Genomic DNA, 22,413 nt, shown 5'->3' on the forward strand with positions numbered 1-22,413 from the left:
CTCCAGAAAAATGGCTCCTGTGACTGTAATACTATGTCATTATTAGATTGTTAATACTGTTGTATCAATGTAATCATCATTTTACTGTTGCAGTTTAAATAGGGCTAGTTTGAATTATTTACAGTTTGGTAGTTTACTGCAGTGGTTCCCAATCTTGGGGTCGGGCCCCCTCCAAAGGGTCACAGGATAAATCTGGCAGGGTCATGACATGATTAATGATAAAGTTCTGCTGCACAACTTTGTTTTATTTTAACTTTTCTCTAATCTTAGCTTTTTTTGTGAAATACTGAATAATTTCGCTGTGCCTCGAACAGACATTTACATGAAACTGTGAGAAGTTTAGAGGGGAAATGTCTCCTTGGTAATAACAACTCATAGACATCTGAAACATGACATGGGGCTCCACCTATACATTGGGGTTTTTTTGTAAGGGGTCTCAAGCCACAAAGGTTTTATCTAACACAATATATTGCATTTTAAAATCTCATCATAAGCTTTCTTTATGTAAAATCTTCATCTGAAAAGTAACTAGTAGCCTAACTACAAATAAATAAATCTAAGTGGAGTACGAAGTACAATATTTCCCTCTGAAGTGTAGTGGAGTAGAAGTTGAAAGTACATAAAATAAAAGTACTCAAGTAAAATATAAGTACTTCAAAACTGCACTTAAGTACAGTAGTAAATGTACTTACTTTCCACACTGCTTCCTGGAAAATAATCTAACGGAGGATTCCCCAACACAAGAACTGTATTCGTTTGTTGTAAATTGTGCACCATCAATATTTTTTATTATTCATAAAACTTTACTTTAAATATTTATTGTTGCCAATGCTATGACTGAATTATCATTTGAAATTAATTATAATGTGGCACGTGCCATTTAACAAAAACCTTACAGCAACCTAACTTTACAATAGAACAACTATAACTAAATATAGTATATAAAACAAATTGCTGATATAATTATAATGCTCACAAAATATTATTAGCAAACTCATATGATTGTAATGTTTTGTGAGTTACCTATTCCTAAGTAGCACACTGTAAATAAAGACTTAATTTGGCATGGGGCTGTAGTTAAAGATAAAAACAATTATTATTGCTTTTTTTTTTTGGCTAACTTTATTTTCTACAATGTCCCTGTCATACTAAACATTTATAATGTAACATACATCAGTCAATAACACAGTGAATATTTATACTTCAAGGCAAAAAATAAATGAATAAACAAATCCACAAACGATCAAAATCTTTACATCTTATCCATTCTTAACAAGGCGAAAGCAATGTTATGCTTTTAGTTTGAAGTTAAGTTTAAAGCACTTCCGGTTTCCTCCTTGCTGCCGCTTGACGCATCTGGATTGAAGCGGAGTCGGATCACATGATTGCCCGGAGCGTCATGAAGCAGAGGTACAGAAGGGGAGAGGCGCCCTCTTTGAAGCAAAATGATCATCAACCTGCCCACCCAAAAAGCATTCATCAATAACACTGAAGACATATCAATTAAGTTAGAAAAATGTACCATACTCATAAATCAAAACAGTAAACGCCATCACATCCATTTAGTAGCAACAATACAAATACTAATAATACTAATGATAATTAAAAGGGAAGGATATTTTGATCGCAGAAGCTCTTCAGTCAAGTTGCAGGGCACGAGGGCCTGGCAGAGGTGGGACAAAGTCACAAAAAGTCTCAAGTCAGGGCTGTTAAGGCCCTTGTCAAGTCCCAAGTAAGGACCAGCAAGTCCAAAGTCAAGTCTAAGTCCTAAACTTTGTTTTTCCAGCCCAAGCGTCATTATGCGCTCTCTGACACATTTTAATGCCAATTCTTCAGAGTAGCAGTTAGTATAGTAAATGTACACAAATAATGGAGGTTTTTTATTTTCATTTATTACTTTCAAATAACGTTTAGATCATTTAAAAGCAAAATGATCAGGTGTGCTTTGGCATATTATTTCTGTGACTAGGGTTGGGGATCGCTGGCATTTTGTCAAACCTGAATCTGGTTTTGAATCCCTTATCGAATCAATTCGTCTCCAGCTTTCAACATTTGTAACAGAAGTTAAAAATAACTAAAACTCAGATTTGAGATCCAGACTTTTTGTTGGCTGAGAATGTAGCAACACTTTTTTGTAACACACATTTTAATAGCCTACTTAGTTGTGGGGAGGATATCACCTCAGTCCAAGTCAAGGCTGAGTTGCAAGTCTTTTTTGATTTTGTCAAGTTAAGTCTAAAGTAATCCGATTTATGACTTGAGTCTTACACGGGTCCAAGTCATGGGACCCGAGTCCACACCTCTGGGGCCTGGACAGGAAAAAAACTAGACCACCACTGTAGCAGCTTTAGTTGAGTGATAATAAGGCCGAAAAGAATACTGTTATCACTGTTAATCACATGACAGAAACTCCATATTTAGGACATGTGATAACAAACTAAACCATCTCAATGACAACTGAGCAACTTAGTTACTTAGTTATTAGCTGAGGAGCAACAAGATGTGGTAATAAAAGAAGTAATTTGACAAAAATACAACTTTAATTGATACATATGACATGTTGTTCACTGTGGTACCTCCAACAATACCTTTGATTGGATAGTGAAAAACCTTGATGTCTCAGTCCCACTAATCGTATACTACAATATATTTACACTATGATTTACAATATTTGGGTTTAAATGACTGGAGACTTTCCATGAACTCCTTTTAAACCCCCATGGCAAGCCTGTTATTCAGAACATGCAGCATTATTCAAATTGATCGATACAGATTGAGAAACATTGAGAATGCAATCCAGATGTCCTGTCAGCTTAACTCACCTGGCGGTGATCTGAACTTTTAAACGGCTCCCTGGCTTTTTTTCCCATTCGTGCCCACGTGCACGCATGCATGGAAACAGTGTGCACCACAAATCATACAGCCACAGACACACATACTGTATACAGAGCAGACAAATAGGCAGACTGGCACACACACACACACACACACACACACACACACACACACACACACCTCCCTCACCAAATACATCAAAAGGCAAGGGAAAGAAGCTCAGGGCAAAACACATAAAGGTCATCAGTGACAACTAAATGCTACTGTGGCTCTCTAATGAACCCCAACAGACAACTCAAGGAGTAAAAGAAGTAATGACTTAAATCTCAGAAGCAAATTAAAGGCAACAACCAAATATCTCAGAACAACAAACACTCGTCCTGGCCTGTGATCTCATCTTGTACCTCTGTGGTATATATATATATATATATCATACTTTTTACTCCACTACATTTATTTGACAGTTATAGTTACTTTTCGCTCCCAATGTTTAAGGCTTGTGACCTGTTACACAACAGCAGTGTCTCGTTGGGGCCCTTTGTCACATTTCAGCTAAACTTTATATTTATTATTAATTATTGTTGGAGGCCCGAAGAGGTAAAACCCTCCAATATTTCACAATAAAGGCAAAGATTAAGCCAAATACTGACAACAAATTTGTGTATCAGAACTTTGTTTTTCTTCTTTCCTACCATATTAATAAGATTTATCTTCATATTCATCTTGTGACTCGTAGTTGGAGGCCACTGGACTAAACCAGCTAACTGTATATAAAGTAGTTCCAACTAGCTCCACCTCGAACAGCTACAACAGTAAAATGCCGCATTTAAGTATATTTGACATTTCTCTCTGTGTGAGTTATAGAGAGTTTTCAGGGTCGTCATCCTGTGCTTAGTAGTATTGCAATACTTAGTCAGGTACAGCGATACACTGTCTGGTTTAGACTGGTGACCTTGTGAACTTCAGATGATATTAAATATTTACCTACATTACACATGCACCCACACAGATGAGGTAAATGAAAAGCACACTCAATGAAAAATATCTATTCATTAAGTTTGTGGATCCTCATCCAAATCAACCTTTAATATTCTTTACATATTTGAGTTTCTCTGATGTCAACAGATCATCTGACAACTTTGTCATGGTAACAGACGTCAGCAAAAAGATAACTAAGGAGTGTCTATCACGGGGGAAAACACAAAGAGGGAAACATTCACATATAAAGGCCATTTGTGTGCGATCAAGCTGAACAATGTAACTTGTGAGAGGAACCTGGAGCTGATTGAGGAAACCTGTGCAAACATTTGGAGAACATGCAAACCCAGGACATTTGTTCTGCGAAGGAACAGTAACACAATCATTCAGTTATTGTGCCACACATGTCCTGTGGGAAACATCCAAACTTTAACAAAAGATGCTGCTACTATTTCCAACATTAACGCAATAGGCTTTTTTTTTTCACAGCAGATGTTTTCACTTCTCACATAGGAAAAGCACACGTGTTACTAATAACATTAATGTCCCAGTAAACCGTGACAGTGTGACAGCGAGCCAGTATGCACAACACCAGCACCCTGAAACCCAAAGCAGCTAAATGGAATTCAGCCATCATTATTTACACATGTGCTTTATACTGCGACATGTCAAAAATATCTTTCATGAAAGATGCTTATTTGTAAGGATACAAGAACAATGCTACTTAAACATTAGGCCTAATATTCAATTGTCTAATCATCAGTTAATTTATATTCTTAATCTTATTACCTAATCTAACAATTTGCGCCACATGCTGAAGCGTCAATGTGATTATCAAACCGTTATTATCAGTCTCTTCATTCACATGTTGGACTGATAAATTCTGACATGAGAAAACGCTAAAATTTACAAATTAAATCAACTTGCTTGTATCTATAAAACAATAACTGCTCCAATGATATCATGTTATGCCTGTGATAACCCTCTAGATGGTAGCATCTCTCATACATGATCTCCCGCCTGCCTCACATTTTACTCCATTATTATTACACCTACACTGACTTAGTAGCTGAAAATGGAAAACTGTTGGAAACTTTTGTAACATCTGGGTCCTTCAGAAAAGGAAAATGGGAATGCGTTATAAAAACTGTGTCGTGAAAAGGTAGCAAACTGTCATATTACAATCTTATAATTCAAATGTTTCTGCAATTTTGTCATTTAAAACTATTCCTTCCTGTCAGACATGTTTGGTATTTGCGTGTGTGTATACAGTATAATCGTAATAATGTAGTTATTATATTATTGTAGTGTTATATGACACTGGCCAGGGAAACACACTACTTCCATTCATCTTCTCTACACTTCCTTCCTGTTTTTGGTCGGTGGCACGGCTGTGTTTTAGCCATTAAGAGCCAATATAATAAAGTTGTTCTGTCGTGCATCATTGCACCAATTGTTTTCTCCTGCAACAGTTGATAATTCATTAGTTTATGATATATGATCAAAGATGTTGAGAAGTTGTTATATAAGTTCTTTCACCAAGTTTGCACAGTTTTACACAATAGGAATTACTATATGGTTATTATTAACAATTCCTTTTTAATGCAATCGAATAATTGTATTATTTACACGCAATGTTGTGTACAAACAAAATGAAACATACAGATATACAACAAAACATAAGGCAGCATATTGGAAGACATAGCAGGCCAACCTAAAATACCTAAAGAGTATAAAAGTATGGCATATTCCCTCATGTAGAATTTTATTTATACTTAATTTATTATTCTGCTAAGAGTTTTAATAGTGTATTAGGAGCGCCTCATATATTATTGACTGGGGTGACTTCCTGACATCAGTGATGACATCATTTCTGGTACTGTATAAAAGACTGGTTAGAGTACTGACGCCTATCACAGACCCCCAGCTGCTCTGTGTACTGTAGTCCGATCATCATGCGTGAAATTGTACATCTGCAAATTGGACAATGTGGCAACCAGATCGGCTCAAAGGTAATAAAATTGAATCCTTCTCCACTGTTTATTATAATGTGTATAAGTCCTGACTTTGTTGAAAATGTTGACTCGAATATAAAGTTCCCACAATGGCCCACATCAAAACTACTTATGTCATTTTGGGAAGAATCTTAATGACACATCTGTTGAAATATAAACTACAATTAACTACTGCTGCATGATTGAAGTGTATTTTGTCATGCTAGCTGAGATAAAATAAGGAAATGTCTTAACTTAAATATTTAAGTGACATCGATTGCATAAAAAAGAACTCACTTATGTTATTTTACTTTTTTTTTAAATGATGATGCATGTTTTGACATGTACTGTTCCTTTGCATGGTGCCACCAACAGTTGTGAGTGACACAGGGTGTTCCCTGTCAAGCATTCAGGGAAAAGATAAGAGGCAAATGCAAGACTAGCATGGGTGGGACATTTTTATCATGGCTAACACGAAACAAGAGAGCGAGGCTACAAGATAATACACCTAAAGTAACACATAATGCTTTTTGACATTGGAGAACGTGGCGGTCTAAGACTCAAGCGGTTACTTGAGTTATTATTCTGTTAAGTATCTTTATCATTTTATCGTGTACAGCTAAGATAGTGAGTTGCCACATAGGTACTTTTGTGTTCCAACTCAGACATTAATAAGCAGGGATGCATTTTAACATGTACCCATCTGGGAAAGAGTCAGAGTAAGCATAGATTTGACATTCATACACCGATTGAAGAGGTAAATGCAGACAAAACAATTATACTTCTGCTCAACTGCATAAAAAATCTCCACAGATGTGTACATAAAAAAGCAACCATCAAGGTGTAAAACAGAGAAAAATAATTGTTGGGTGAAAATATTGTCTGAGTATTAGTATTCTGTGGAATTATTTAATCTCTTTAAGCTAAACGTTTAAAGTTTTGGCTACAACTAACTTTCAGTACACCACCTTGACACCTTAACACCTTGTTAAGTTCTGATGATATTACAATGATGATTTGCTTCTTTGGCTTTGTCTTTCTAGTTTTGGGAAGTGATCAGTGAAGAACATGGGCTCAATGCAACAGGCATCTATGAGGGAGACAGCGACCTCCAACTGGAGAGGGTCAACGTCTACTTCAATGAGGCACATGGTAATAGAGAGGTTACTGTGCAGAGACTGCAAATTGTTCCTTAATTAGCTGCTATTTTCTTTCTAAGTCAGTTTATTTCATGAACATAGTTGTTCACCAATTACTTATTGACCAATTGTTCTTTTTAAATATTACTGCTCTTAAACTTTGACACAAAGTGAGGACATATATAAGTTTGCCCATTTCCTATATTAGTAATACATTTCCATTCTGTTTGTAGGTGGTAAATATGTCCCCAGGGGCCTTCTTGTTGACCTGGAGCCTGGTACAATGGACAGTGTCAGAGGAAGTCGCATCGGCGCCCTTTTTAGGCCAGACAACTTCATCCATGGTGAGACAAATAATGAAACAGTCATTCTGGGGAATAACTGTCTTGCTTTTATGTTGTTATATGAAGGCAATTTTTATTATTATATGGAAAAGGAAAGACACTATTAAACTATAAACACTCATGGTACTCATATCTGGTGATTTGAATACAAATGCCTCAGTGTATGAATAAATCCTGCGTTTAAGTTGTATTGTAGATGTTGGGTGAAAATTGAGTATTTAGAAAATGTCAACCTTCTAGTGAGAAAAACAGCCTTGCATTTTTCCAATGGAAGTGAAAATGTTTCATGAATCTGAGAGAGTCAAGAATCATTTTAACACATCTATAAAGAAGTGACACAACGTTTGTGTTTTATATTTTCATTATTGCAATAGATATTGTATGTTTCGCTCCACTAATTCTATTGACAAGTCATAGAGTTAGATGAACCTACATGCCTTTATTTTGGTATTACAGGGAACTCAGGAGCTGGGAATAACTGGGCGAAGGGCCACTACACAGAGGGAGCAGAGCTGGTGGAGCAGGTGCTTGACAGAGTGAGGAACGAGAGTGAAAGCTGTGATTGCCTGCAGGGTTTCCAGCTCGTTCACTCATTGGGGGGTGGCACTGGCTCTGGAATGGGAACCCTCATCATCAACAAGATCCGAGAGGAGTACCCCGACCGCATCATGAACACCTTCAGCGTCATGCCCTCCCCTAAGGTCTCTGACACGGTGGTGGAGCCCTACAACGCCACCCTGTCAGTGCACCAACTCCTGGAGAACACAGACGCGACCTTCTGCATCGACAACGAGGCCCTCTACGACATCTGTTTCCGCACGCTCAAACTGATCACACCAACTTACGGGGACCTCAACCACTTGGTCTCCTTGACCATGAGCGGAGTCACGACCTCTCTGAGATTTCCCGGACAGCTCAACGCAGACCTGAGGAAGCTGGCTGTCAACATGGTGCCTTTCCCTCGCCTCCACTTCTTCATGCCAGGCTTTGCCCCCCTGACGGCCCGCGGCAGCCAACAGTATCAAGCTGTGACGGTGCCTGAGCTCACCCAGCAGATGTTTGACGCCCGCAACATGATGACAGCGTGCGACCCAAGGCGGGGGCGCTACCTCACCGTTGCTGGCATCTTCCGCGGCAAGATGTCCACCAAAGAGGTTGATGAACAGATGCTTGCAATCCAGCAGAAAAACAGCAAATACTTTGTGGACTGGATCCCCCACAATGTGAAGGTTGCCGTGTGTGACATCCCACCCCGAGGCCTCAAAATGGCCTCCACCTTCATCGGCAATAACACGGCCATTCAGGAGATATTCCGCCGTGTGGGAGAGCAGTTCTCCCTGATGTTCAGACGGAAGGCTTTTCTCCACTGGTATACAGGGGAAGGTATGGATGAAATGGAGTTCACTGAGGCAGAGAGCAACCTCAACGACCTGGTGTCGGAGTACCAGCAGTACCAAGACGCCACTGCTGATCAAGATTCGGAAGCGGAGGACGAAGAGGAGGAGGAACCCTCATCATCAGCGACAACAAAGGTTCAGTCTCGGGTGGAAATTAAACTGGAAACAGTGACTGAAACGAGCAAAGACACTGTAGATGAGTAGAAGACAAAGGGCATACAGTGTGGTGTGTAGGTTTGACACCTTGTTGCACGGATGTGGAGAACATATGTGGGATTGTTGGTCTGAAAAGGAACTCTTATTTTGTAGTTTAATTTATACCTATAGTATTATATAGCCTATAAGTACCTTTAGTACTTATTTGATAGGTGAAAGGTGCTGTGACATTTAAACAATAGTGCTTATTGTGTTTTATGAATTCTTCAAATGATTTGGAAGCTTGTATGTTTGTTTTTTAAGGTTGAGTTTTTTTCTTTTATAGTAAATATCTGAAAATCATAGAAATGTTTGCATGTATATATGGGAAATTGTATGTTATGTATGCAGCTCTATATAACCCACTGCCATAAAAATGAAATTGTGATGTTAACACTGTTTGTCCATTTTTTTTTCCAGACCTACAGTAAATGTTGCATTGAGTGTTTTGTATGTAAGTTATGAGAGTAATTAAAAAACAGTAAAAACCAAAGAGTGATGATTTCTAACAAATGAGAGTACATTCATTACAACACTAAAAAAAAACCCAAAATACTTTCCCTTTTCATTCAGTTTTATCAAGTTAAACTGGACGTGATGGACAGTACTCTGACAGCACTGACAGTGGTAACGTTCAAGGCTGTCACACAGTTTCCTCCCACTGTTAAGAGTCTGGGACAAAGAGATTACACATAACTTGGCCGGAGTGTCTGCACTCTGAGATAAGCACACATGACATGGAGATTCCCCTGCACTACTGCAATTAAGTTGACTAGAAAGGGATAAAGGAGATGATACTGCATGTAACCCACAAGTGAATATATATATATATATATATATACATATTTATGGTGACAAAAGCAGTATTGCTTTACAGAAGTTACAAGGTGGCAATGAGGTCAAGAAGCCAGCACTCACTCAGCTTTCAGTAGACCAGTGGTTCCAAACCTTAACCTTAAAATTAAGCAGTCTATTTGCGACCCCTTGTCACAGGTTGCATATGTGTTTTGATTGTGATCAGTTCTACCAAAGTGATTTTTTCCTTGTTTCATTTAAACCATTTTTAAAAGCTAAGATTCTAAGACAGTCTGAGAAAATAAACATAGCTTTCTTTAGCAGAAACGTGTATTTTTCTGCTTTCATAGGGTCCTGCAGTTGACAGTGTTTGAAAATCATCAAGGCTGGTTTCTGTAATGTATGTCATAAAAACTATACTCTCTCCTGGCAGATGTTAATAGCTGCAAGGAGTAAAAAATAAATAGCCCACAGAGACATAATTTAGAGCAATACCGTATGTGCATAAAAATTAGACCACTGAGTTGATCCTACTGGGTCATCTCTCATTCTTCCAAGGTTGAAGAGGACAACTTTCAACCTTCACTGAGCTGAATTGTGTAACATCAAAGGTTGAATGTAGGTTACATAGCTGAACAGGACATGCTCTGCATGCTATATGTTAAGGTGAAAAGCTATATTCATATGATTTTCTATCTTCAATTACGTCGTTCATCAACTCTCTCGTGTGTAATATATATATATATATGATGTTTCATTCTGCTTTCTCAGGCGGCACTGACTAGCGGAAGTGCGTCACTAATACAAAACACGTGACTGCTCACGTACAGTGGGAGGGGTCTTGCTTGCGGTTGTCTTTGAACTTGGTTCACTGATTTCAGTCAGTGAAACTGTGCTTACCGGCTAATCCACTCCCCGACATCACCAGCAGCATCAACTAGTTAAACCATGAAGATCTGGACATCGGAGCACATATTCAAGTAAGCAGTCTGTTTAGCTATAGCGCAGATAGCTTGTTTTTTAATCCCGGTGTTAGCGATGGTCCGGCTGTCAGAGGTCCACAGTCTGGTTCAGGCAGTTAACGTTAACTTGGTTCGTATTTAATCCAGTAAACACCAAACACATGGTTTATGACAGAACATTTTAACCAGAAAAAGCTGCTTACTAGGTTAACTTACGTGTTAGTAGCTAGTATGCTAACTAGTAGACGCTAGTAACGTTACATTGCCATATTTACTTCCGTTTAACGCCAGTCGGTGCCTTTTTTTATGAGTACCACATTGCAAGGAGGCAAACCAAAAGCGTAAATATTTTAAAAACGTATCAAAAGGTATCATCATGTGAACACAAGACTGTAAGTGTCTGGTTGCTGAAAAAGCTGTCAAATTGCGTAATCAGCCGGTCAGGGCCAGCACGCGACCTTTCCCCTACATCTTGTCGCGCCTGCCTGCGTCACTGAGCAACTCGGGCGCATTCACGTGTGTCCTTGGCAACCGTCCACCACTACGTTCGACCATCTTTACTCGTCAGTGCTGCCTGATATTAAAGACAATGAATGACATTTTGTTTCACTTCGTTCACTTTGCTTATATCTCTGAAAATATTGGGAAAAATACGTGGACTGTCAGGGCGAGTACTGGAGCCAGGCTAAATTAAAATAGCTCTATATTAATTTCGCTTTGTTTCAATTTCAGCATATCAATTTGAGCTTTAATTTAACAGACTGTTGGTGCCCTCATGTCAGTTAATTTGTTAATAATGTCACATCGGCAGCGGTGAAAGTATTCAGATGGGACAGACACTGAAGCGTTAATGTTTAAGTAGCATTTTACTGTTGTAGTTGGTCAAAGTGGGGCTAATTTTAACAAAATGTTTATACTGTAGGATGGTTTAATCTGTAACAGTGCATCATATTTTATAATACAATGGTATGTAAATTTTAATCTGAAAAAAGTAACTACAGCTGTAAGATACATTTTATGGAGTTAAAAAGTACAATATTTCCCTGTAAACGTAGTGAAGAATAAGTTCAAAGTACTACGAAATGGAAATACACAAGTAAAGGACAAGTACTTCAAAATTGTACTTGTACTTAGTAGATGTACTTTCCACCTCTGCACATAAGCAGTTTATTTAAAAACTAAGAATGTAGGGTACTGAGTTTTTAGTATGTTTTTATCATGAAAATACAATAAGTAAGTTCAGTTGGATATCAGTGTTTTGTTTTCACATTTGTCTCGAAAATGTAAAGAAAATATTATTTAATCCTAAAGGCATGTTTACAAAAATAGTCGGTCAGTCAGTAAGTGTGTGCATTTGTATGAATTTTTATTGCAATGTTACAATAATATTTTTGTGTTTATCTTTCCTTTCAACAGCCATCCTTGGGAGACGGTGACCAAGGCTGCTATGCAGAAGTACCCTAACCCCATGAACCCCAGTGTGATCGGAGTGGATGTTTTGGACAGAGGCATCGACAAACAGGGACGCCTCCACAGTAAAAGACTGCTCAGCACAGAGTGGGGTCTTCCATCTATAGTGAAATCTGTGAGTTTCAAAACCCAAACTGTGCTTCTCTTTGACGTTGTTTAATCATAACAGTATGACACGTGATGAAAAAAGTATTGGAACATAACAAAACACATAATCTTCTTATATTGTGGTGATAAAAGGGCTTAAAATTACTTTAAAAGTCAGACCATAAAACACGACAATAATCCAGTTATAGCCTGAGTTAGTTGTGTACCGGAGGTAGGTTAATGCTTTCCAGCCAGTGAGCGTGACCTTAACCCCGCTAGGCTATTTCTGTTCGGGGGAAGCAGCAGCACACCTAGTTGCTGACTGGAGTTCATAGCTGTGTGCCAAGGCTCGTGTTGTACAGGACATGGTAGTGCCATTTCTGTCATGGCTGAGATGTAACCCGGGCCGGCGTGTGATGTAACTTTCCATCTCTGTCAGCTCGGGTTAAAACTAGAGGTCACTAGAATGGAAAGCAGTGACGGAGGCCTCTGACTTTCTACATCATTTGAACTTTTCCCCTGTTTCTTTGCCTTTCTGAACTCAGTAATGATAAGGCTGGATAAAGATAATGTCCTGCTACTCTGTCATGTTTTAGCCTGTGTAAACATTGGCCAATCAGCTGCTGTTCTTTAGCACTGACCTTTGCTTAGTGGTTGTAGTCAATGACGATGTCTATGAAATACCCCTTTAATTCCAAGGACAGTCTATGACACAGACTGTCCCAGTGAGTGAAAGCATATTAACGCAACGCTTAATCAGATTGTCTCAAATCACTCCTGAGCCTGTGTATAAACTGGATGTATCATGAAGACGTCTTGCTGTGATGTTTACCTCTTTACTATATTAAAATGAAATAAGTAATTAGGGTTTACATTTTTATTTAATTTGACAATTATGACCCTAAATCTTAAAGCACAGGAATGTGAATCATTACTTCTAGAAAGTGGTGCTTTCAGGGCCTCGTGTGAGTTATAGTTGTTAAATGCTAAGAAAAACAAAATAATCACTCTTTTATCTTTGATAAATGACAGAAAACCCCTTTATTGCGTTACAGCTCAAGCTAGTAGAACAGATGCTTGTCTAGCACTGGTGTTAAACTACACCTACAGGAAGCCTCTTGACCCTAGAGGTCTGCTGAAGAAGCTAAATGTGAATTACACAAACTGAGATGAGCTAAAATGTAATTAAAGTTTCAAGGAAAATAAGTAAAAAGTGTGTGAATTCATTCAACAAAGTAGTGGTTCAGTGTGAGCATGACAAATTAAGATTTACTGCATGTAGTCCAACTGTAATCTCAGCTGGCACTGATGATTTATTTAACATGGAATTGCAACTTGAGGTAAATTAAGTCAAAGTCAACAGATGATTTGTGTATAAACTGCATACAGCAAATGAAGCTTTGTGTACTTTTTGGGGTAGACCAAACAGAGAGGGGGCAGGAATACAGTAAGTAAGTAAATCAATCAATACATGAAGGCTCCATTTCAAAAGGTAAAAAGGCTGCACAAATAAGAACATTGATTAAGTAACTGCAAGAAAGTCAAGTTTTAGCTGTTAATTTGTGTTTGTAGTAAAGCGTGTTTCTATCTTTGTCTTCAGATCATCGGTAACGCACGGACATACACCTATGTACAGGAGCACTCGGTTGTGGATCCCAAAGAGAAGATTTTCGAACTTCAGTCCACAAATGTGAGTTCTTATGACATAACACCCCTTCTTTTGGGTTATTGTTCAGATTTAATTATCAATGTGTGCACGAAAGCCATGAGCAAGAGTGAGAGCTCAGTATACTTGAATGTAAACGTAGGTCTTCTCCTTACCTTATCAAAATCAGCCTGGGATTTCATCTAACCCCCGAATAGCCTACTATGTGTCAAAATGTATGTAAGGCACTATCTTACCTTGATGAACCATCAGCTGAAATGGGATGCTATGACATGACATATGCAAGCAGAAACAGATCGTAAGTTTTATTCCTGCCTAGAGTTACAGCATGAGGTAACTATTACAGATGGAAGATTTTTACCCATGTTTAAAATTTTTTTATTTTAAATGGTACATGTTCTTAAGAAAGCCTTTCATCTGTTTACGAAACATATTCTATTTTGCGTGTCAACCAAAAACACCCATAACCTGTCTAGATCCAGTTTTCGTGACTTCCATTAGCATAACACATAAGCCTAGGGTGTTTAACATCTCTAGAATGAAGTCTTGCTTGTTCCACAGGTTGATATCTCACATTTCAACAATAAACGTACATAATGCTGCATTCCCATGCTCTGACTGTGGACTGTAATGTAAGAAATTTCATATCTTAACATTAACTCGTTCGTCTCTTGTGATATTTCCTCAACAGATCACTTTCACAAACATGGTGTCTGTCGATGAAAGGTTAACATACATACCACACCCTGAGGATCAAGAGAAGTAAGTTTTTACATAGTGGGGATTTTTAAAGGTGGGGTATGTGATTCTGGAGAAATCCAATACCATGACAAATACCATGATATAGAGCAAACAACAACACAGCAAGTAATGTAACTAATATTAGCTAGGTTGTGGGTTAGCGAACTGTCATTACAGTTGCTGCAGCGAAGCTAACGGCCAGAGAGGATGAGACGGATTCCAAAAACAGCAAACCAGCTACAGACAGCGATACTTACAACTCTCTTGCTACTATAGCTAACTTCACAACAAACCAGAAAGTAAGCTGAATGTCCATGGGGAAACGCATATAACGTTACCTGACACACAAATTATGGCAGGAACAGTGTTGTGTGGCTCAGTCCGAGCTACTTTGTTTGATTCCCATTTACAGAGCCAGGGCTGTGTACAAACTGCGCGCACACTGAACGGACAGCTAGCGGGCCGTGAGGAGATATTCGCTGAATTTGACAAAAAGACGTGTATTGGATTAGAATCGCATAGCCCAGCTTTAAGTCATCATGAATTTCTGAAGCATTCAGGACTTTTGACCATGATTTTTTAACCCCTTTTCAACTCTAGAACAATATTGACTCAGGAGGCTATCATCTCTGTGAAAGGAGTCAGCCTCAGCAGTTACTTGGAGGGAGTTATGGCCAGCACCATCTCTGCTAACGCTGGAAAGGTAAGAGATCCCTTAGAGCTGTCTTTTAGGTGGGACCCAAAACATTTGTGAGGACCATTTCTGGTATTTCCCAATATGACAAATGTTAAACTAAACATCTAGACTGAATATTCTTTGGGTCCTGCACTTAAAAAAGCGTAATAATTTATTGCGTCAGACCATTATCATATTCCTGCCCAATCAAAATGTCAAATGTGGTTGATGATATGACCTATATTTTTTTTTACCACTTAAAAGACAACATACATTTTTTTAGCTTGTGGTCTCTTGACTGTGACAGAAGTACTTGTGAACTATGATAGAGCTTGATAGAGACAGGTTCAAACCCTGGATTCTTTCTCATCTCCACACACCGGGCCAATGACTGCCTGAAGTGGACGTGCTTGTTGGATTGTCATTTCACTTGGAAAGTTTTAGAAATTGTCAGACTTAGTCCTCCCAAGATCTGACATTGGAAAGGTGTGTGTGGGGGGTTCAGATGCTGTTCAAACAATCCCACAAGCACTTCCTTTGAAGTGCACTTACCCGTTATCCCTGAAATCATCCTGTGACCCCTCAAATTTACGTTTGGACCCCTTGGAAGGGTCCCGGCCCCAAAGTTGGAAACCACTGCTCTTTTTTTTTTTTTAAATGGCAGCAGAAATGTCTTGTCCTTTCTCCTATTCAGCTTGATGTAACTCTCTTTATATTCCCTCCTGCTTTATGTTTGTTCTTGATCAGGGCCGTGAAGCCATGGAGTGGGTAATCAGGCGACTGAATGCAGAAATCGAGGAGCTGGCAGCCACTGCACGAGGGACCATACGCACCCCCATGGCTGCTGCAGTCACTGAGAAATGACACCTGCCTCTCTTTTCCAGCAGAGTCTGAGATAAGCTGCACGCCAGTACAACCAGCCTCCCTTTATGATGCTCTGGTGCTGTTTTGGTGCTCTGGAATTTTTGTATTATTTGAGGGTACAATTCATCCATCTCTATACTTTACTATCTACATTAGATATATTTTTAACACTAAACTGCAACATAAAGGGATTCTGTGGAGTGTTTTCAGGGGATGCTGCTTGGTAGGACCGCGGTGATGAGAGACTTGGGGAAGAAAAGTGAGTGACACGCTCAGGGTCAAGTTTAAACACCACTGTTATCTGTGTGTTTGGAAACAGGTAGCATTGGCAAAGAGGTATCAGAGGCACTGGATGAACTGAAAACACAAGAAAAGTGCCAAAGTAGACACACAGCTTTTTGTCCAGCCTCTTAATAGCACCTTTGCCAGCTGTGTTTTCATCTGGCAAAGGACCTCAGAGTGCCAGCGAGTCTCCTGACATGAACTCTGTGTTTACAGCAACAGAGTTATAAGAAAAACAGTCATGGTGAGATGTGTAGACGTGACTGTGAGGAATACTCCTGTTGAAATATAATGGCAAAAAAACAACGCCTTGTTGAGGCAGGATTCAAGTGCAACGCATGTCAAGGGTACATGGAAATGGTTTCGGGTGTCAGAGTAAATGGTTGGGTTAACACAGCTGTCGACAGTGACACGTTAATGTAATATTTCACTGTCAGGTTTATTTGTGTAAGAGAGCTGTCTCCTCAACAAAGTTTTTCTTGTGGGACCTCAGTAATAACAAGACTCTGTACCAGGCAACGTATGTAAGCCTGAATATAATCTGTATTTTGTTATTATGTGATAACTAATATTGTTATTAAGGTATTTAAGTGAAAGGAAGGGATCAAGATACTTTCCATAGTTATATTCTTGAAGTAGAAGACCTTCTCAAATCCTGCGTTAGTATAACTAAATCGGTCTGAGGTGTGGAGAGAAAAAAAATTCAGTTACATATTGTACCTGAACTCAAACAGTTTTATCAATACACACAATGCTACTATTCCTCAGTCATAACAGTCGTCTCAGTGTTAAAGCTGAGACCTTTGCATTGATTTATATTTGTACTTTCAAAATAATATATTTTAACAAAGAAGCTGCTACACATGCTGAGGGTGCTGATAATTTGTGGTTTTTTGGTATTACTGTTTGAGAGATTAAATGTGGTTACAATTTGTATTCGAGAAGGTCTGTCTTCATATAACGAACAGCAGTGTGGCGATGGTCAAAGCTTTACTTTCTTTAATATATATTTTTTTTACCTGTAACAGGAATATTTATTTAGAAAAAGAGTTGCGACATCGGTTGACCATTGAGAAATGTTGATATCACATGCTTAGTTAAAAATTGTAATTTGTGCATTTTGTGCCTCTGGTAAAAAAAAAAAATGCAGAATGTGGCAATAAAAAAAATTATTTTATCCTGTTTAATAGAAGATTTTTGCGTAGAGTACTTCTTCAAATTACACCAGCTTAAAGAAAAAAAGGTTGCTGTTAAAATGGAAATCGAATGTATTCAGAAAAATAAATGTTATGATTTTGAGTTAGCATTCAACATATGTTATACAATATTTAATGTCATGGAGTGGATATTTATCCAGATTAGTTATTTTCAAGTAGCAACATGGCCCATGTGAAAACATGCATATGAATCTGCCAAAATAGGAGCTCGATTGCCTTTGGGAGGTTCAGTCAAGAGATGCTCACTAAATGTATGCATTCCTAAAGTCATTGTTAGCTCAAGGGTATGAAAGCATTTTTTGCAGTGCTCCTCTGTTATTAGAGTCTGCACACACCTACAGTAGGTGTACACCAGTACAGCTGCATTCTTCTAACATTGGTCATATGATTTTTGCTGCATGTTTGAAATGCAAGAGCCACATGCTGCCACACTGTGGCCAAATGCTAGACTTGCAATTTCATCTTAGTCATGTCATCTTAGACAAGGTAAAATCTTACCTTGACAAAAGTTTAAAGTGTAGGGCCAGAGTTAATTAAATGTTTTTAACTTGAATGGTTGAAAATAAAGTTATTTAAATAATTATCTGTGCCATTCCTTTTTTTATGTGTAGTATGTACACGTAGGTGACAGGAGTGGAGTGGACATGGAGTGTTAAGTGCATTTTGCCCATTGTGGTTAACTTGGTTATGTTTTGCAATATTGTCCTGTCAAAAAGGAAATGCATGTTAAAGTGTCTTGATGAAAAGATTGCCGATTCAGTGTCTTTAGGTTGACCTAACTGAAGACCATACAACTATAGTGTAATCAAAAAGACACTGAACCCTTGAGTCAAGTTCACTCATGTTGAATCATAAACAGTGTAAAGAAGCAGATGAGTACAATGATGTATTTTCATCAATAAACGTTAAAGTGAAGTGTGGCTTCACCTAATGCGGACAGATGTAAAAAAGTAATATTTACATCTTGAGTAAAGAAAACATTCATAGCCAGGCAGTGTCTGGTGTAACTAACGCAAGATTACAAAATCTGTCTCAACAGAAACTGATGGAGGGATCATTCACATTGGAAAAAATAACATGCCCTCCTGAAACATTTCAGCATGAATAAATAGGTGTCTGTATTATTGTGAAATTGCTTATGTAGATGTGTGTCAGGTGACATTACTCACACTGCTAGCTAGGGTGCTCTGAAGGTCTCCTAGCCCTGATGCAGGACCGTTGGGCTGTCTGAATAAACCCTCTCGTTTCAATTCTCAAGTTCTTAGTAAATACATTAACAGAACAATGTTTACACTAAAAATAAATATCCAAACAATGGCGAGAAGCTAAATGTCTCCGTTACATAACAGGAGGGAAAAGTCCATGTCAGGCTGTTGAAAATTTGGACAAACACGACCTAATCCGATGAAAAGTGAGGGATTTTGATTAAAATAACTACAACCTATGTAAATTCCAAGATAGCGCATAATTATTCCTCGCTTACCGATTGGAGTGCTGTTCAGCGGCATTGTGTTCACTGCTGCCACCGATAGTTGGACGCAAAATTGCAACAATACCTATGTAGGAGCATGGACTGTTGCAATATAGCTTCTGACCAGAGTGGCATCACTGAGCACAGTGTTGCTAAGCAGCACTCCGGGGTCAGAGAGTGGAGCAAGTAAGACATTTTGCACCATCTTGGATGTAACCTGGGTTGTATTGACTTTAGTGATAAGAAGACTGGTTCTTTTAAGTTTGTTTCGTTCACCCGCCACTAGCGAATCGAGTCATGAACGACTCTTTTGGTTCTGCGAGTTCACTACGTTCCACAAGCTCTCTTAGCTTTTTTTAGTCTACTAAATAAACAACTCTGTTAAATGCCACAATCATATAAACACAAGCAAAATAGCCGTCACAAACGTACCTGTGAATGTGAATGTTTCAGTCTGAATCGGCTACCCGGTCTGGCAGTTACTGCTCACTTCAGACTCAGAGACTTCCAACAACCCGACACCGAAGTCTGACTCACTCGTTCTTCGACTTAGGGGGTGTGTGTGGAACGAACAAGTTAACTTGGCTCTCATGTACAACTGCGCATGCATCATACAGAAGCAGGATTTTGGAGTCACTTCCGCTTGCGAATCGAGTTGACTCGTTCCTCTTTAAGAGTTGTTCAAAAAGAACGATTTGTTTGTGAATCTAACATCATTAATTGACTTTAATGTAAACCAGTATAGACTGATTTTATTATCCATATGTTCAAGAAGGTTTTCCATTATGCAAGGTAGTGCAGTTTACGTTAATTTGCTATGAATCACTGATATCTTTGTGGAGATACACAGCATGACAAATTGCAGCCCCCAATATGACTAGGGAATTAAATCATCACCAATGACACTGTCACAACAAAAAAACTGTACATTATTACATTATGAGCATCAACGAGGTTCAATTTATTGCCAGTGTGTTGTGTCTGATTGTATTTAACTATGATCATCTAATAAACTGGCAATTCAGTGTAATCATTTTGTCATGGTTTGGGGGTTTTGTCCTGTTATTTCCTGTTTTATTTTGTGAAACTCTCCCTCTTGTGTCAGTTTTGCTTCCTGTCGTTGATTGCTTTGAGTGTTTTCACCTGTGTCGTTGGTTTCACCTGTGTCTCCCTCACCTAAGTGTATTTAAGTCTGTATCCTTCCTTTGTTCTTTGTCAGTTTGTCCCAGTTGCTATGTTGCTTTTGGCTTCTCTGAGTTTGGACTTCTAGCTGCCTGTTACCTGTTTGGTACCTCCCTCCCTCCCTGCCTGTCTACCGGTCTGCCTACCTATATCTGCCAGTAAGCTCTATTAAATCACATAAATCATAGTGCTGCCTCCTCTGTCTGCATTTGGGTCCTTTCCTGTTCCCTGTTCGCCGACATTGTAACAAATTCTGTGAAAAGTTCAAATTCTCAACACTTTAGTTCTTACTAACATTGTTTTTAGTATCTACCCACACAGATTAAGACATTGAAACAGTTGATTGTTGGGTCTACCGGAGATTTTTGTTTATTCAAACTTTGATTCCAGTTCAGCACAGTGGCTAAGACGTTTCTTGAATCTCTCTGGGTGCAGGGAATGCCAAACTACACTACAGATAAGGACAAACTGAAACTCAAGCAGGCATCTGTAGCAACAGGCCTTGTGGATGAGAGAATAAAGGTGTAGTACACTTGTTTGTAATAGGGAAACAAGTCTGCTGTCCCTCACATTTCAGATAACACAAACATACAGGTTCAAGTATGCCTAATCTAGTGCCAAAACACCAACTTTGTACACACTTATAATGTAATGTAATTACTTGTGGTCTTACAGTGATTCTAACAGTCGTATCTCTGTTTCACTATCTGAAAATGTTTTAACAACAAGATTACTCTCATCTGCTTAACTTGTGACATAGCCACCGTTCAGGCACTGTTAGAGGTGGAAAAGTGCTCAAACATGCATAGATGTGGTGTGATATTACTGTGGATGTACTTGTAGACAAATGTACAAAATCTCTTGGCATAATTTAACTGCACATTGTTATAATTATTTATATTATGGGGCAAAGCTTTGGATTTACTGCAGGAACAGAAAGAAGAGGAGGGATGAGGACGGTCGAAAGTCATGTTCACCACAAAGGCCAGCATTTCTAGGTCTGGTGTTTGAGAATAAATTCTGGTCTTGACAATAAGTATTTGGTCAAAATCTGTACCAAAAAAAAACTGTATGGTTAATCAAACGACACTTGATTAAATCCCACCAGACAATAGAAAGTAAAAAAAAAAAAAACTCTCAAAGTTAGTCAGTTGACCTAACAATGTAAGTATCGGTGGTAAAGTTTTTAGTTTTTTTATTACATTTTCTTCATGATCTACAATGTGGGGAAAAAGTTGGCTTCAGATATTTTGTGAACTTATCTTCATTTCAGATAACGCACAAAATGAATCCAAAAGGTTGAATTGAGTTGTCACTGAGGAGGCAGACTCTGAATGCACCTCAAACACCTCCCCGCCTCATACAGTAAGTGTTGAGGAAAGGGTGTGTGTGTGTAAATACATGCTTGCGTAGCTATAAGGAGGCTAAACGTGGACCACCATCTGTCCACCAGAATCTGACGAGTCTGTCTTGTTTCATTCAGGTACAGGAGCTCCAGGCCTGTAATTATGTCATTGTCCTGGTCTACAACCACAGCAGTCGGTGCCTTTCCACAACTGGGGTGTTGACAGGATTGGACTTCCCAAGCTCTGATTCCAGGCACTGCCTTGCAGTTTGCAGCAGCTGTATCAGTCTCTTCATGTGACTGTACTTTGAATCACACCATGGCCTGGGTGAATACTCAGTTCTGATGAGGTGGAGTTAATAGTGGTCATGTAACTTGTGAACACTTCAGAAGATCAGATCTCCATCCTGAACTGCTGGCATGTTTCTGCTTTCCCAAGTACAGTATTTTTAATCTACTATAAAAACTGTTCCAAAAACCACAAATCTCCTCTCCCTCTGTATGTAAACATGCACTTTCCTGATGTAGCCATGTAGGGTGCTGAAGCTTTATCATGCAGTGTTAAACAGCAGGCTGTTTAAAAGACATTGTTAGGGATTTTCTTCTGTTTTATTTCCTCATTGTTTATTTATTTATTTTTTTTATTGTTATATACTTACAAGGTTAGCCCATGTTTTGTGATGATCATCTCAGCAGTCTATACTGAAAGCTGAAAATAAATAGCCCACATGGTCTGTCAACTCTCTCAATTCATTTACTGGTCAGTTGTGAAC

General features: G+C 38.7%; 2 protein-coding genes across 3 annotated transcripts; both read left to right on the top strand.

Annotated features, from left to right (window-relative positions):
- Positions 1-5,680: 5,680 nt before the first annotated feature.
- On the top strand, positions 5,681-9,375 carry tubb1 (tubulin, beta 1 class VI). Of its 2 annotated transcripts, none has more exons than XM_044220604.1 (4): positions 5,681-5,825; positions 6,851-6,959; positions 7,180-7,290; positions 7,747-9,375. In XM_044220604.1, the coding sequence occupies exons 1-4, from the start codon at positions 5,769-5,771 to the stop codon at positions 8,889-8,891; spliced, it is 1,422 nt and encodes a 473-aa protein (XP_044076539.1). In that variant the 5' UTR covers positions 5,681-5,768; the 3' UTR covers positions 8,892-9,375. The 2 variants fall into 2 exon arrangements, with proteins under 2 accessions (XP_044076539.1, XP_044076548.1); XM_044220613.1 differs by lacking the exon at positions 5,681-5,825 and adding an exon at positions 6,440-6,564.
- Positions 9,376-10,498: 1,123 nt separating this feature from the next.
- prelid3b (PRELI domain containing 3) lies at positions 10,499-18,223 on the top strand. Its single transcript, XM_044220640.1, has 6 exons — positions 10,499-10,657; positions 12,056-12,224; positions 13,797-13,886; positions 14,554-14,624; positions 15,204-15,306; positions 16,027-18,223. The coding sequence occupies exons 1-6, from the start codon at positions 10,626-10,628 to the stop codon at positions 16,141-16,143; spliced, it is 582 nt and encodes a 193-aa protein (XP_044076575.1). The 5' UTR covers positions 10,499-10,625; the 3' UTR covers positions 16,144-18,223.
- The last annotated feature ends 4,190 nt before the right edge of the window (positions 18,224-22,413 follow it).

This window comes from Siniperca chuatsi, linkage group LG2 (genome assembly GCF_020085105.1).
Source record: "Siniperca chuatsi isolate FFG_IHB_CAS linkage group LG2, ASM2008510v1, whole genome shotgun sequence".
Lineage (NCBI taxonomy): Eukaryota > Metazoa > Chordata > Actinopteri > Centrarchiformes > Sinipercidae > Siniperca > Siniperca chuatsi.